This window comes from Xenopus tropicalis, chromosome 7 (assembly GCF_000004195.4).
Source record: "Xenopus tropicalis strain Nigerian chromosome 7, UCB_Xtro_10.0, whole genome shotgun sequence".
NCBI classification, from domain to species: domain Eukaryota; kingdom Metazoa; phylum Chordata; class Amphibia; order Anura; family Pipidae; genus Xenopus; species Xenopus tropicalis.
The window spans coordinates 67,721,217-67,738,769 of NC_030683.2; the positions used below are offsets into that span (position 1 = coordinate 67,721,217).

Consider the following 17,553-nt stretch of genomic DNA (forward strand, 5'->3'; position numbering starts at 1 on the left):
CTGGGCACGATAATCACAGCTGATGTCATCCTCCGGTTGAAGCTCTTTCATCTCTTGCATCCCAGATGTGAGAAACGAGGGCAAGGCGGGAAGCTGCTGTTAAAGTTGCCATGCAGTGTGATCAGAAAGAGTCCATAAAGCGCCGTCTCTCCAGCAATGCGCATGATACTGCGGCTCTTGTGCACTGTGCGCTCCAACGCACCTTGAAACGGGTTCGCCAGGGATAGCGTGTCGACTGGCACCACCCTCAGCCAATCACCACCTACTCTCCTGCTGGCTGACCTGTCAACTGAGTCCGTGGGCGGTGCGAGCCTGTAAAGAAGCCGGGCTAGGCTTCACCGCGGACTTGGTTTGTCTTGGTCTTGTTGGGAGTAGCGCTGAGAGCCGGAGAGGGGCTGTGATGGAGACAGGGAAGACGAGGCAGCGGGGAAGAAGGAGCGAGGCATGAAAAGGGTATCGGAAGGGAAGGTCTGCACCAACCAGGAGCTTGGCAATGACAAGTCTGCAACAAGAAGGGCACGTTTGAGATATGATGAGGCTCCTGACTGGTGCTCTGCAGTACTATGATTTGGTATGTGCTCACTTTGATAGCAAGTGTAATCAGCACCCTGGGACTGTCTGTTCAAGGTGAGTCGAAGTGCAAGAACTCCTAATCCAGCTTCCTCTACTGAAGGGAATCTAGGTGGCATTTGTCTGGCTCCTGGGGGTTATTTAGCCTTGGGCCCCTCAAGCATTCGTTCAATTACAACTTCCAGCAGCCCTAGACATGGCTCTTGCATGAGTTGTACCTTATCATTAACTGGTGGGGCTCCAAGATGGAGAGCATCATTTATAATGAAATAGACAATTTGAGTGGCTGGTCCACTTTCCGTGTGACTATGCAGCAGCATCCAGCTTATACTGACTGTCCTGGTAACATTCTCCCATGCTCCTAAAGTGTATGGAATAGAATGAACAATTGGGCAATAGCGTAGAATGAACCAGAACATTCAATTCCAATTAGTCTATAGAGGAGGCCTTTCCAAGCAGGGTGAATTGATGTCTTTTCCACAAAGTGCAAGTGAGGTCATGAAGCATTGTTTTATTCTGCCTTCTGATACCAATCGGAACAGATATACCATATTGCTCTACAATTCTTTAAATATAACTTTATATCATTCTATATAAAGAGACATATGCCATTTTATTCTGTAGTAGAACCAGCAATATTCAGTTACTGATGGATGTTTTCTGCAGTTTCTGATGATGGGATGCTATCCCATCTTAAAGGCAGGATGAATCAATATCTTTCCAGAAAGATACACTACTTGCCACTTTTTACACCAGTGAGCAGAAACCTAAGGTCATCATCCAGCCATGGTAGCTGATTGTCTTTAAAAAGTTCTGCATTTTTAAAAAGTAAGAAGTAGGTCACATCCACTCCTTAGCCAGTTAATAGGATGTGTAGGTCAGTATGCAGTTAGATTATGACAATGATTTTAATTTTATGTTGGTAAGTAAAATCATGGCCCACAAGCAGGGGGGCAAAAGTCAGCAGTGAGAAAGAAATGTCAGTTGCTAAGAAGACTGATGAAGATTGCTCTTTATGAAACTGAAGATGGCATTACCTGTATGTTTTAAGATGAAGGAAATGTATAATGTAGTATAATGTAGTGCAGCTTAACTGTTATTTATGTTAAGATCTCAGAGATTTCTTAGTTGAAAGAGTATAAATTAGTATATATTTGAAACATTTTATATAAAACATTTGGAAATTATATCCTTGGCTTGTACAAATAACATTCATATTATTTATGATGTAATTTAATAGCATTATTTTTTAAATATGCATTGTCATCTGTTTACTTTGGTGTATAATACATTAATTTCAATGGGGGTGTGGGGAGAGGGGTTATTATTCTTTTATATTCCTCATAGCTATATTTTCTTTCGGGAAATAAGATGAGCTTAATTGTGACACTGCCTCTTCTGCATAGGAAGTGTTGCAGCATTGAAAAGTATCACACAAAGCATTTGTGAGAGAAGTATCACTTTCTTTTTCCTGGTGTGAGATTTGTCATGAACGTAAGTGTGAGAGGTGACACTTTTAAGTGAGCTGTCCCTGCTCTCAGCAACCACTCTGCCTCACTTATTTATTTGGAAAGACATTATCATTTTATAATACTGTGTGCTAGGCAGGTTCCACTTAGTCAGTGACAATGTCCACTGACTAGGCTGAAGGGGAATAGAGACTTTACTTATGTTCCATGTGCCACCACCATCTAAATGATTTAACTGTGTGAATCCTTATTTCACCCTCACAACTTAATGCCCTTGAAAATGACTTTATGGGATCAAATGCACATGTACTTGCAGAATCTCTCTTACATCCAATTTGAGGAAGCATGTTTAAGCTGTGTCTTTTTGTGTTGTTTTTGTAACAAGAGGTTTGGATAATTAGAAGAAGAACGAGACTTGCAAGCTAATTGTCAGACTGCGGTTTTTAAGCTTCTGATAGATGACAGCTTAAAATTCAATTTAGTGATTGCAGAGCTTAGTAGAATGAGTCTTGATCCAGAGCAAGTTACAGGGATGAGTGTGGGATATTCAGATATCACAGTCTATAGACACGATTGCAGTTTACATCTTAGCCAATGTGCTATTTTCTAGTTACCTTTCTTGAGAGATGTCAGATGATCTGTTGCCATGAGCAGAAGGAAGCAGAAATGGCTGCATGGAAATTGTGATACACCCTTTAGGAGGTGTTAACAGTTAGAAGATGATGTAATGACATTTCCACGGTCCACAGACAGAGTGATTCTGCACATTGACTGCTCAATTTTCCAGCAAACAGATGTGATGTGCAACAGACAGCTATAATCTGTGAAATTAGAGGTAATCAAAGGGAGGTGGGCATAGCATTTTGAACTTGCCTGTAAATATGAATGTCTGTAGCTAGGCAGAAGTTGCCTTTTAAGTAACAGCTACAGACCTTTTACCTTTCAACAAAATAATGTATTCTGGTATGTAATATGCCTGTGCTGCTAAAACCGTTTTAGCACAATTTTTGCAATTGTGCTTATATAGCAGACGTTTTATTTCAAGTGGTGCACTGCAGGTAGAACAATTCAATGATTGAACAGCTGGTCATAAAAAATAAAGTATTCTCCAAAGGAAGAAATAAAGTACAGAATGAAATAAGGGTCCTGTCATGGAGATCGTAGGGAAAAGAGGACCCTAAGGGACACATTTATGAAAATGTAAGTTTAGAGCCTAATACATAAAAACTCCTCCAGGTTCTATCCACTCCTATGGGAGTTTTAGAAGCGTATTTATCAAATGGTAAACTCTAAGTGAGTCAGTTTATGTACTGTATTCAAGGACATGTCAACCCCAAAAATAATTTTTTGCCTAATAAAAGAAAAAATTTAATTCTAAGCAACTTTGCAATATACATTCATTACATGTTTGTAATGGTTTTTGAGTTATTTGTATATATAACTGCTATTAAAAGCAGTGTCTGCCTGTCCTTTCTATTCTATGCCCTGGTGGCTCTGGAGTTTGAAGCAATGTTACAAACGCCAGCAGATTTTACAGACCTACCTTGCTGGAGGAGCCTGGCACTTGCAACATTGTTTAAAAAGTAACAACCAGGAGTTCAGCAAATGCTGCTTTCTATAGCAATTATATTTACAAATACCTTTTTAAGCACTAATGATTTTTAGTAAATTGATATTGGAAAGTTGCTTAGAATTATGTGGTTGACATGTCCTTTAAATGAGAAGGAAAGGCTAGTAAAGAGTTAATCTCAAGCTGCAGGTATACCTTCAGTTGTCTTAAGAGTGCCCTTAAGTCTCCCCATATTTCACCTGTTCAGAAGATCTGAAGCCAAACATGTAGAATAACCGCTGAGCTGTATAAAGAAAGTTCCCATAATGCCTCACTCCTGCACAGACATGCAGACCAAGTGAACATGCTCAGTTAGTAAGACTATGGGGCACATGAAAACGCGAGTTCGAATCCCGAATGGGATAAATTAGGATTGGATACGATAATTTCTTAAGATCTCAAATATCACGAATATGCTTACAAAAAAATCGTATTAGTCACGATAATATCATATTGGTGATCCGAAAGTCACGAAATTTTCGTATCCGAACGATCGTAAAATGCAGGAAAACCTTTCCGACTGTGCATGATTTTGGAACCCTCCCATAGGAATCAATGGCACTGTGCAGCTCCAACCTGGCCCAAGGAAAGTCACGATATAGAAGCTTGATTGAATCTGAAACTTTCGTACTCAGCGCGACAATACGATTTTGTCGCACAAATTTTGTCGATAAGTACGGAAAAGTTGCGAAAAATACAAAAAAGTCGCCGAAAATACACTGATTGAATGCTCGGAGCGTTTGTGGATTAGTAAATGTGCCCCTATGAGTCAGCTTCCTGCTGATTAGCTCAGATCCACATTCCTAAGGGGGGGAGTGAGTTCTTAGCATTCTTGAGGAAGGGGTGAGCAGGAAAGAGCAGAGAACAGAAAACTGCATGTCTCTGGCACAGGAATTACAGACACAACTATTTTTTTTTCAGAGAAGTCAGTGCAGCGTTTCTGTGAGTGCTTATGGCTGTATTTACATAGACCTTTCTGATAAAGCTTACTTAGTTTTTACCTTTCTTTCTCCTTTAAGCTCTAAGCTCACATTTTCATAAATCTGCCCTTTAGAGTATTAGATTTGGTTGTATCTTCTCACCACGTACTAATTTGTTTGTTTGTTCTTCAAAGTAGACTTAAACACTAATGTTTTTATGCAGTAGGCATCCACAAAATAAGTGTTAAGCAAAATATGCAAAATGCTGTGTGAACTCCAGCAAATCACCATGTTGCCCTGCCCACAATGCAGCATTTATTAGCATTTGGTTAGGTTGGACCTTCTTGCCAACACTCTGCCTTGAAAAAGCTTCTAGAAAGCGAAACATGCATCAGGCATTTACCTGCTGATAGTTTATGAAGAGTACTGAACAATATATGACTTTGTTAAGTGTGGCCATCAAGTGTGTAACGTGACCATTTTGGATCGATCTTTTACTACCAGACACTGTGCATTAATTTGCATATGCCACATAGCTTTGTTTTCCAAGCAAAATATTCTCCTGCAGGAAACTTTGTGTGACTTTGGAAAACAAAGCGCTGCGTATGCCTTCCCACTGGCAATTTACTTTATTGCCGGTGGGAAGGCAATTTGGGAAGATTAGTCACGTGTAGTATATTTACTGCGGGCGACTGATCTCCCCAAGGGTGAAAATGTACAACAAAATGAAATGCTCGAAGGGTCCTCTCTTTCTTTCACGTCTTTTTGAAGTATATTGTGGATTTCCCCATTGTTATTGAAAAATTGTTATTTTTTTTTAAAACCTTTGTAAGTATTCAGTATCTGAATTTCATGTAGAAGAACATAAAAGTCTGAATGTAGATGCTTTTCCTATGGTTTGATGGGTGGAGAAAATAGGAAAGTTTAAAAAGTGGATGGGTAGGTGGTAAATGATAATGTTCATATTTGACAAGAGACAAAGCAAAAAAACATATAACAAAACATGCAACCCCATTCAAGGGTGATCATCATTTCCCCATACATTTCTATAGTGAGGCATTAGTTGACTGGATTTTGTTGGGCATACTAGTAAGGATCCTATGGAATTATATGCCAAACTTTCTCTAGAAAGGCTTTCCTGTGGATGTTTAATTTACTGTTCAGCTAATAACTGCCATTTGCTAGGTTATATTTATCAGTGAAGCTAAAGATTATAATTTATATGTAGTCATTACTTAGAAAGATGCCAATTGAACATCTTATATGGAGTATGTCTGTTCCAAAATATGTCTGTTCCAAAATATATCTGTCCCAGTTCTAACTTTTCTGCACCAGTCACACTGTGGTTCTGCTACCATCCCAGCTGGCCCCTCCCCATCCCACTCTTGCCTGATTTTTCTAAGAGCCTTAAGGAATTTGTTCCCAGAATCCCTTTTGACTTATTTGCATACGTATGAGGCGGTCTTCTCAACCCTTTTGACTTGTTCGTGAATCCCCACTCCTGGCTCTACCTAAGCTGATCAGAAAACCTAGCACTACACTGATGAGCCCCAGGAAGGGCGAAACCGGTCTGTAGTGGGGTATCAGATCAGCTATTATCCTGGTATCTGCTTTAAAAACCCAGTGGGTAAGCTTAAGCCTATAGGATAAACCCATGTAAATGGGATTTTTCTAAGAGCCTTAAGGAATTTGTTCCCAGAATCCCTTTTGACTTATTTGCATACGTATGAGACGGTCTCCTCAACCCTATTGACTTGTTCGTGTATCCCCACTCTTGGCTCTACCTAAGCTGATCAGAAAACCCAGCATTACACTGATGAGCCCCAGGAAGGGCGAAACCGGTCTGTAGTTGGGAATCTGATCAGCTATTATCCTGGCTTTACTTCCATGTAAATGGGATTTTTCTAAGAGCCTTAAGGAATTTGTTCCTAGAATCCCCTTTGACTTATTTGCATAACATCTACTGTAAGCACAGGTTTTACACAGGTGTGCCTTGCCCACAATGCAGTTGTGATCACAATAACTTGCATGTGATGCACCAATATGGATTCAAATTAACTTCTGTTTTGGTAAATTACACACAAGCTGCAGCACATTTCCCCCTGCATTTTAGTTTAAATGGTTAAATGGTTACTTTAGGAACGCTGTGTTAATAAAGTGTCTGATTCACTTGCCACAAGTCTTTTGTGAAATGATGAAACCAACTAAGGGATCCTAGGAATTACTGTTTGCCTGACGTCATTGTGTCACAGTAGGCACTTGGCCATAAGCCAATGAAGAAGACTGTATTTGCACTTGCTGCAAAGGAGCATATATTGACACAAGTACCTTTCTGAATAGCATCTATGCTCACTCAGAATTGCATACATTTAAGCCCTCTGTAATTTTTTTGTAAATGATCCCCAAGTGTTTTTGTACAGTTGAAATGGAAATTACCATTTTTGGCTCTTCTATTAAAGAAGGTCCAAAGTTTCAGTCACTGGGGGTGTCAAATATTTGACCCCCCCTAGTGATTGTAATTACCTGATAACCCAGGACCAGTGCTCCTGTTATCAGAAAACTGCACTGGCCCAGGGTACATGCCAGCAAGCAATCCTCTTATACCCTTCTTCTTTCTTCCAAATCCCTGGACCGACACATGTCCAGTAAGGTGAAAAAGCCAGCTTTTTATTAAAGTTTGGCTTTTAACACCACAAGGCATGTGCAACTGGCACAAAGAAAGAAGCAGGAAGAGTATCTTTTGCCTCCATGTACACTGGGCTGGTGCAGGAGGTATTAATCACTGGGGGTGCCTAAAATTTGGTACCTCCCATCGATGGAACCTTTCCTTTTCCTTGAAGGAGTTTTGTATTCGGTTGCTTAAGAAAGAGCCCTTTTCTGTCTAGCTAGTCTCAGCTTCCCCATCTGGCTTATTCTGAATTATGTATTGCCTGCATTGTGTGTCTGGGTTTAAAATACTGTGAACAGAACCACTTTCCCCTATTTTAGCATGCATACATGAAGCTCTGAACTAATGCAATCTAATGCAATTACATGTTTTTTTAAAATCAGTAGTTATCTAGTAATACTTAATATTATCAACAATAGTAGTAATATTTCTAATATTTTTATAGGTTATGTTTCACATGCAGCACACATGGCACAGCTTGCATTCAACCAACTGTTGTACAAATACAGTTCCCAGCACCAGCTGTAGAAAATGCTTCACAGCTAGAGAAATATAATTGTTTGGAAAAGTGTATACTTATAACTACTGTAAGTAATATTCACTATTCAGTCTGCATAATATTCTCTACCAGGGTAATCAGAGTTAAGGATGTTTTTGATAAATTTCAGTATAAATACACGAGGAGAACTAAAGCTTAACTATAGAAGTAGGACATAAATGTTGTACAGGTATGGGATCCCTTATTTGGAAACCCGTTATCCAGAAAGCTCAGAATTACGGAAAGCCCGTCTCCCATAGACTCCATTTTAATCAAATAATTCAGAATTTTAAACCTGATTTTCTTTTTCACTGTAGTAATAAAACAGTACCTTGTAATTGATCTCAACTAAGTTATAATTAATCCTTTTTGGAAGCAAAACAATCCTATTGAGTTTAATTAATGTTTTATTGATTTTTTTGTAGACTTAAGGCATGGAGATCCAAATTATGGGAAGACCCCTTATCCAGAATACCCTTGGTCCCGAGCATTCTGGATAAGGGGTCCAATACCTGTACATTATGTTTTGGGATTAAATAGCAACCCAAGGCAACCACAGCCCTTTAGCGGTGAAGATCTGTGCCTCCATAGATGCCCCCAGTAGCCCCCATCCTCTTTTTGGCTGATTCGCTGCACATTCTCTGTGCTGCTTTGAGTTACTCAGCTTAGGGAACGACTCACAATATACTGTATATATAGAATATAAATTTCACAATATAAGAATGATTATTAAATAATACAGATTATTAGTAAATGGCAACACTAAAACCAGTGCAATTAGCATCAGAATTTAATCAGTGCTGTAGAATCAGCTTATATAATGACAGGCATACACAATTTTTTGCTTGATCATTTGTGACAACCCCTAACTTAGCGTCTCAACAGCTGCTCAGAGTACACTGAACATGGAGTGTCACTGACAATTCTAACAAAATCCAAGATGAGGAGCTCCTGTAACAACTTGAAAGGCCTGGAACATTATTTTTATAGAGATACGTAACCTTTAGGCTAGTGCAATAAGTTCATTTTCATTTTCAGGGTTTATGTTTCCTTTAAATATATCCCCTACTAAAATGTGTAAGGATTGTAGAAGTAACATAGGTCAAATACACATAATCATTTTAAATTAGCTACTTTTTTAACTTTGTTCTAAGTGCAACATAAAAAAATGTGTATAATAAAGGGGAAAATATATATTCACATTCAGCTTATGAAGAAAGATTGCATACATTTCCTTTTTACACAGACATACCTGATTTCTCTGACTGAAAGAAAATATTGGTAGTTTTTTTGTACTGCTGGGATTTTCAGCCCACCCACCCTTAGGATCACAGTATGGTTCAGCCCCTTTCCTCACCTGAGGGTTGATTCACTAAAGTGCGATAACGCGTATCGCATGTTTTTTGCGTTAAAATTGATTGAAAAAAACGCGTGATTCGCTAAAGTATTATCACATGTTTTAAGTCGCATATCGCGTGCGTTAAATAGCATGCAACCGCATGTGTTAATTTTACCGCATTGCGTTAATTCTCATGCAGAAATAACACTAACGCAGGATTCACAAACACTTAGACGTGCTAAATCTATGCGAAAATTAACATCTACTTGGGGCAGGCAGTAAAAAAAAAAAGTACAGTTCATGAGCTTTTGGCAACACAATATGGACTTTGCAGTGGGATTTATTCAAGTATGTGTTGGCCCTAGAGTGATGCATCCTCCAGTTTGCAGGGAAATGGTCATTTTCAAAAAAAGTATTTTTACGAACGTAATGGTGTGTATGGCTAATATGGCGTGCGTGCAATAAGTAGCGCACATGCGTTAATTAGCGTGCGTGAAAAGTAGCACGCTGCATGAATTAGCACGCGTTGCGTCGAATACCGCACTAAAATAGTCTTCGCAACTTAAATAACGCAAACAGCATCGCGTCTAAATTAACGCAAATATACTTTAAGTGAATTGTGCGTTAAGACACAATAAAATTTTTAACGCATGCTATAAATAGCGCTCGTTTTATCGCACGTTAGTGAATCAACCCTCTTGTTCCTTAAGCTCATGTCAAAAGGCAAGTAAATATTCCCCTTTAATATTTGGTTGTGAAATGTTATATACTGTAGTATATACAAATTCATCATATTTTAACTGACAAGGGCATAATGGATGCATTTACATTTATTCTGTTCTCAATTGTTACCACATACATAAACTGGGAGGCTTATTTATCAGAATTTGTAATTAGTGTAATTTTTGTATTTTTCTACTTCAATTACCCTTAAAAAAAGGGAGTGTAAAGGTGGATTGGGAAGCAGGCTGACCAGTGGTGAGAGGATGACATATATTATTAAATGTGAGGAAATATAGATTATGCTGGGGTTGTGCTGTGAAACACCATAAGCTGAATTGTCATCCGAGAAATTCATTTGCACTATTTTAATTTTAGGGTTCACACAGTCACATTCTTTTGGTAAATCTGTGCATACTGGGCAAACTGTTCAGTAGACCTCTGGCATTCACATTAAGGGGCATATTTATTATGCGAAAAAATTTCGATAAAATTTGCCACACTTCACCAGCCCTCAGTAAATACGGTGTTTTTTCATATGTTTTTCTTAGAACAACTTCTGCCGGAAATAATGGTGTCAAATCTGGCATTCAGATGATGTAAAATAAAACACACGTTCATAAATTTGCCATTTATTTCACACAGCTTTTTACACCATTTTTTTGGCAAATTGTTTTTACACAGCATAATATATAGGCCCCTTAGGGAGTTGTATTTTATAAAATGTATTAGATAAATGTGACAAATTGCAATAATTGTAGGTGGTTTTCAGAAATGTCATTAAAAACACTAAACTTTGCAAAGCTTTGCAGTTTAAAATAGAAAGATGTCTTAACCCATTTTGGATTTGTCAGAAAGTGTATACAACTTTCAGGGGTTTTCATAATGTCAGGGGCAGTCTTAGTTTTTTCCCCAGGTCGTTGCTCCTGTTGGGAGAAACTGCACTGGTCTGGGGAAAAACTGTATCAGCCCTGTATTGGCATTTTACTTACCTTTTGACTAGAGGCCCAGGCGATGCTTGAAATAATTCCTTGTTTACGCATGTGCAGTAGAGTGAACACATGGAATATACTCTACTGCACATGCACAGAATGTCAAACGCCAAAGGTATGACAATCTCGGGTAAGGAGATGCCCCCACAGTGCTTAGGTAGCTTTTTCATGGGCTGATGCAGTTTTCTCCAAACAGGAGCACTGGCCCAATGTAATTTACATACTTAACTTTGGTACCAACAGAAAGGTTTAGCATCCCTATAAAAGTAATGATCTGTGCCTACAATGCTGTCCACAAGAGCATTCCATCTTAGACTATATTTTGAGTGTCAGTAACACTGCATATGCTCAGCGTGCTCTAAGCAGCTGTTAAGAAACTAAGCTTTTGGGTCATCAAAAGGCATTTTGCAAAAACTGAGGTTCATCAATCTTGGCAGCCCATTCTACGGGACTATTAAATTCTGATGCAGAATGCACTGGTCACTAAGCTTCTATGTTATGTAAGTATAAACTAATTACTCATTTTTGCCACGTTCTATATAATAAGTATATAATGCCCCAATATATATCCCTTGAAACTGATTTGGGCAGATTTATAAAATAACTAGCACATTTCTTTGGGCAGGGCAGTGCTTTATGATTAAATTCTTAGTGTGGGTGGGGGCAACTTAAAATATATTTTAGGCATTAAAATTCACACTGGTGTGGAAGAGGAGGCCTGGAAGGTATACTGGAACGAATCCCAGAACTGACAATTTCAAACAAGGATTGGCTCATGGCTGCTGGGACAAGTTTACAGATATATGGGGTTTGGGGCTTGAAATACCAGACATGGTAGTTGAACCTTCATGTAGTTAATCTCATAAAACTAATCCTATAAAGTGTTACAGAGTGTACACATTATATAAACTAATCTAGGAATTATCTGATCTGGACCTCTGTTCCTCTGCTGGCGCCTCAGAAGACAATGTATTGTAACTTCAACTTTAATTACAACCCGCAATGCATTTATTATTTCCATCTTATATGTTGTATGGTTTGTTTGTGTTTAAAATACAAAATAAAAACAAAAATAATAAATACAATTAAATAAATACGTCAGAACACTGAGACCAAACAACCTACTGTTGCCCAGTATGAGCAATATCTGGAAAACATTAAATCCCTGGTTCTAGACCATGCAGTATCTGACATCTACTCCCTTTTTCTTACTTTTTCTGTGCTTGCCAACTTAAACTGTACAAACGTGCCAAGAAATGCACAGGCACTGTAAACACACTAATTTTGTTTCTCTTTATTTAAGAAATATGCAGTCAGTTTGAAACCTTCCTTCCATAGAGTGAAGTGTCATGCATTATAGGTGTTAATTCTTCTTAAAGCCCTTGGGAAATTGTTCATGTCATATTGTCCCGGATTTCTTGTGATGATCAGATTCTTAAAAGTACAGGTTTTGTTCACTTCACTGTCACCTGTATTAATGTTCTCTCTAGCAACCGTATTGCTCTGAAAAGAAATTATCAATAATGCATTGCCTAGATTAGATGGCAGGAAAGAGGTTGGTGGGATAAGAGAAACATACCTGGAAGTTGCAGCCACAGCCTGTCTGATTGGGTTTCACTCACATTTGCTTTCAATTGTACATCCAGCTTTTCCTGTTTATATAATCAGCAGATCTGATGCATTCCAAATACCATTTAAATATTCCCTGCAGCATTTACCTCATCTCACCTCTTTACTTATGGTACTAGTTTACTAGGGGCAAAAGCATTGTTTCATTGTTTTGGATTCATGACTATTCATGGTTGCTCTAAGAATATTTTAGTAAGGTACACAATATTCTTGATTGCTTTTTGTTACAGTTATTTTAGGAAAAGTCATGTCCTTGTGACTTTCTCTTTTTTCCCCATTTAATTGTCAACCACATTTGTTTCATTAGCAAGAGGAAAGACAAGACCTAAAGACTTGAGGTCATTAAAAATGTTATTTCATGACAAGTTCATCAGTAGCTTATAATCATATGTGTGTGTGTGCACTCCCACTATATTTACAAAGGTACCAAACATTTGTGGCTTTTTTATCCTTTCATTGCCAGCTACAACTTCCAATGAAAATAAAGTGACAGATCACAACATATTTTGTTGTCTGTCACTTTAGGGGCACTTGTTTGAGGCAACATTTAGTTTACCTTGGAAAACTATATATATGTTTTTCAACTTTAAGGAAATCAAAGCTTTCTAAACTTACCTGAATATTTTTTGTAATTTTTGTAGTACAGGTATGGTATGCCTTTTCCATAAACCATTATTCAGTGAGCTCCAGATTACAGGAAGGACATTTTCTGTATATTATAAGCAATTTACTTTACATGTTTTGAATAATTAAATGTTTCTCTGTAATAAGAATAATGTACCTTGTGTTTGATGGTAGCTCAGCTGCCAAAATACACGTTGGTGGCATAATAGTCCTATTTCATTCATTTTATGTTTAAATGTTTTAGGAGACTTTAATAGAAGTTCAAATTATAAAAAAGGCCTTATCCAGAAAACCCCAGGTCCCAAGCATTCCAGATGATAAATTCTATACCTGTAAGATATATCATCAGGAACTGTAAAAGCTTGCAGTGTCGACTGTTCATAATGTCATCAAGAAATGCCAGCTTAGGGGGACTTTGGAAATCATGGCAAGATCTGAAAGAGCAAGAAAATGGATTATATATATATAATATTATATTATATGGTAAAGGCAACCCCTAATAGGGTGGCAAAGGACTTGTAGGATGGTATGGCTGACACAGGAGTGGTGTTGCATGGAATAGGCAACAGGAAAAAGCCTTACCTGCGACTTCATCACAAACATCAATGTCTGATGCATACAAAACCGCACATAGACAAGCCAGATGGCTTTTGGAAGCAAATTCTGTGGACTAATGAAGTAAAAATTTAACTCTTTGGTCACAATCTTTAAAGTTTTTCATTTTTTAGTAGGAAATAAGGAATGGTGCTTGATGAAAAAACAGCTTGACATCTGTTATACCTGGGGATAGATCTTTTAAGATTTGGGGTTATGTGGCAACCAGTGGCACAGGAAATATTGTTTGTGTAAAAGAAAGTATGAATTTCACTAAATATCAGCAAGTTCTGTATGCCCGAATGAAGCGGAATCAGCCAAGAAGTTTAATAGCAAGCTAAAGGTTTTGGAATGGCATCATCAAACATCTGTGGGTGGATTTCAACCTTTTAAGTGCCACAGAACATAGAATTTACATTTTGTGGATAAAAGTACCTATGTGCCACAGATCGTAGATTCTATATTCTGCTGCACTTCCTGGTCTGGGAGTGGAGAAGTGGCTTTTAAAGCTGTCTGCTCATTCCCCAGCCCCTAGGTAATAAGAAGAAAATCAGCGGGCCCTTAGGCAACAATAGGCACGTGCAAACTACATTTCTGCTGTTGCCTGCCCATCCTGAAGCCCCCAGCGCAACCACGCACCGGATCTAGATTGAAGACGGCCTCCTCTGGTTCCTGGGTCCCTTCTGCCTTCTCCTCTGGCTTTCCAGTTTGCTTGTCCCCAAGTTGGTGTCACATATACACACTTTTTACACTAATACACACATTTGCACTTAAAGGGGTTTTTCACCTTTAATTAACTTTTAGTTTGTTATAGAATGGCCAATTTTAAGCAACATTTTCATTGGTCTTCATTGTTTATTTGTTATGGTTTTTTAACTATTTTCCTTCTGACTCTTTCCAGCTTTTACATGGGGGTCACTAACCTCAGCAGTCAAAAAACTATTGCTTTGTGAGGCTACAGTTTTATTGTTACTTTTTGTATCTTTCTTTTCTATTCAGGCCCTTTCCTATTCATATACCAAGGTTATTTGGACCCTAGCAACCAAAAAGCTGCCGAAAGTCCAAACTGGAGAGCTGCTGAAAGTGAAATAACTAAAAAACTAAAATAATGAAAACATGAAGACCAAGTGCAAATTGTCTCAGGATTTTACTCTGTACATCATACTAAATTTGATTCAAAGGCGAACAACCCCTTTAAACTCACACATACATTTTTGGGGGATCAGGGGGCTTCTATACATTAACAGCACTCACATACTTGCACAAGCATCCGCATGTGCACAATTTGTCAAGTGTACCCATGCATATACACACTTAAATTTAAAGGTTTTTTTCCTGAAACAATTGTTTTATTGCCATTGCAAATAGTGTATTCACTAACCGCACTTTGCAATACCTTTTGTATGTTATTTCCTTGATTATATTATATTTTTGGTGATTTTGGTGCATTTATAGTGATTGTATTGCATTTTAGCCATTTTATTGTGTTTTCAGTTCTGCATAGGTGTTGTAGGTTTGTTTCTGTCCATAAAACTTATTTGGCTAAGCTAGAGTATTCAGACTGTGATTCTGACTGTTGATTACCCTAGATAGAAAAAAGCACTGATTTTAGTGATTTTATTGCATTTTGTATTGTTCTTTGTTACCATGGAAATTTTGTGCTTCTGTACGCCACATTTTTTTGATAAAGCAATGCATATCGGGCACCAAACTGTTCAGTAGACCCCTGGAGTTTTATGTTAATACTTTACAAAAAGGGGAAGTATATAACGGGGTAAAATGCTAGCTTTGTGTTGATGTATTTACCCATTTTGGTTTCATCAGAATGTGTACCGTAAGAAAATATATGGTTTTCTAGGGGGGTCTTAGGGCACATAAAACACATAATGGGTGCTTATATTACAGCTTTTGGAAAATTTTCAGAAATTACATACAAATTGCTACATTTAGCTTAGCTTTGCTATTTGGTGCTTTGCCATACAAAGACTTATTTAGCCAATAAAACAACTTTTACAGATATAAATAAATGCAATTTTCAGTGTATGCTCCTCACTTCAGATACCTTGTGTCCCAGGTCAAAATAAAGTCCAATAAATTACTCCAAAGTGCCCTCTTCTGCTGTAGACTTAGCGATGAGGTCTTATGAGGAAAAGAAAAAAGAGAAAAAAAGAAAAAAAACAAATATAGTGTAATACTGTTATTACTTCACAATGTGCACTCTCATGTGCTTTTTACACCAGTGGTGACTTTTACTTATATCACCCCTTTGTGCCCAGTTTTTTTCTCTTTTTTCTTTTCCTCATAAGACCTCATCGCTAAGTCTAAAGCAGAAGAGGGCACTTTGGAGTAATTTATTGGACTATATTTAGCCAATGGCAGATTGCCATCGGGAAAACATGGGGTGTGGCTACTTTAAAAAATAGCTATATATGACGATGTATATGCATTTTCGCTGGTGGGAAGTTACCCTTGGTATCCACACTTTATCCCTTTGTACCATGTGTCATTTCCCTAAACCATTAAACTAACCATAAACTGAGGATTCAGAGTCAGAGTCCTTATGTACCGACAGCCCAGCCCAGTTCCTGTATGCGCTCTAAATTGTCCTTTCTGCCTGATCCACCAGTTCATGACTCTGCAATTCTATTGACTGACTACTCTGATTGCTGCCTGCCCTGAACTTTTCCCTGAATATGACTCTCCAAATCAAGTGATCAAGTGCAAAGTACTGTTTTATTATTGCAGATAAAAAAGGAAATCTTTTTTTTTTTAATTTAAATTATTTCTTTAAAATGGAGTCTATGGAAGATGGCATTTCTGTAATTTGAAGCTTTCTGGGTAACAGTTTTCCTCTAGTCATAACTATTTGTTTTGAAGTGTGTCTTTGCATGAATGTGGAACCATATTTCTAGTTTATGCGGATATGGTACTAAGTTTGAACAGGTTGGCAGCATGTAAGCTTATAAAAGTTGTCTGCTGTCACTTTCTTTGCCTGGTTCGCGCAGGGAGAATGTCACGCAGGACTCATGTCTTCTTTTGCTTTCTCTTACTGGCTGCTGATCAGAACCCTGGACAGCTCCCCAGCTTTACGGAATGCTTACTTAAAGGGGATCTGTTGTGAAAATTAAAATTGAATATAAGCTTCAACTCACTTAAATAAGAAACTTTCTAAATATAAACAATTACAAATTCTGTACCCTTTAAACTTTCCAGTCAACACTGGTCTTACTCTGGGGCTGTAAGGGTTGTGAAGATAAACTGCCTTTTGATGGGGGAGGATTTATAAAGAACATATGTTTATTTATTTACTTGTATTTGTATAGCACCAACACATGTATGCAGCACTTTACAGAGATTATACATCACATACATTAGCTGAAATAAGATGTTAAAATGGCTCTCTGCCTGTGTTCTGTTTTGACTCTGAAGTGCTGGAATTACTTTTTATATTATAACATGTAGTATACCTTGTCTGTGGAAGAGAATGTTCTTAGTGTTGTTACAGTGCTTGTTACTGAACAAGTAGGGCAATCCAAATTCTTAGCTATCCAATTCTTGAACATAATGTTCTAGCTCTGGTACTGTCTTTCTCTGGGTCTGACAAATCTCTCAGTGTTTTTTTAACATCTGTGTTTCATATCAGGTGCTGGTAAACTGTTTCTTGACTCTCTATTTAGCCATGTCTTTATTTCTATAGTCTTTTCACCCTCATTGGTCTTACACCAACCGTTGCCCCATGCAATCCCTCTTTTTTTATTTAACATTTTATTTTCAGATTGCCCCATATTTACTGTCTGGAAAGGATATGTGTTGAATCTTGATGTTTACTGCCATCAGTGTAATCATATATATTGTTATATTTAGGAGATGTCATTATAGTT

At 37.9% G+C, this 17,553-nt stretch overlaps 1 protein-coding gene across 7 annotated transcripts in view; it reads left to right on the forward strand.

Moving 5' to 3' along the window:
* Nucleotides 1–365: 365 nt before the first annotated feature.
* igsf9b (immunoglobulin superfamily member 9B) overlaps nt 366–17,553 on the forward strand; it is an 82,481-nt gene continuing 65,293 nt past the window's right edge. For all 7 annotated transcript variants that reach the window (XR_004223570.1, XM_031905796.1, XM_002937983.5 and 4 more), the window contains exon 1: nt 366–627. Coding sequence is in view for 6 of the 7 variants with exons in the window: in XM_031905796.1 (XP_031761656.1) it covers nt 564–627 (64 nt within the window). In the remaining variant the exon portion in view is untranslated. The remainder of the gene's footprint in view (nt 628–17,553) is intronic.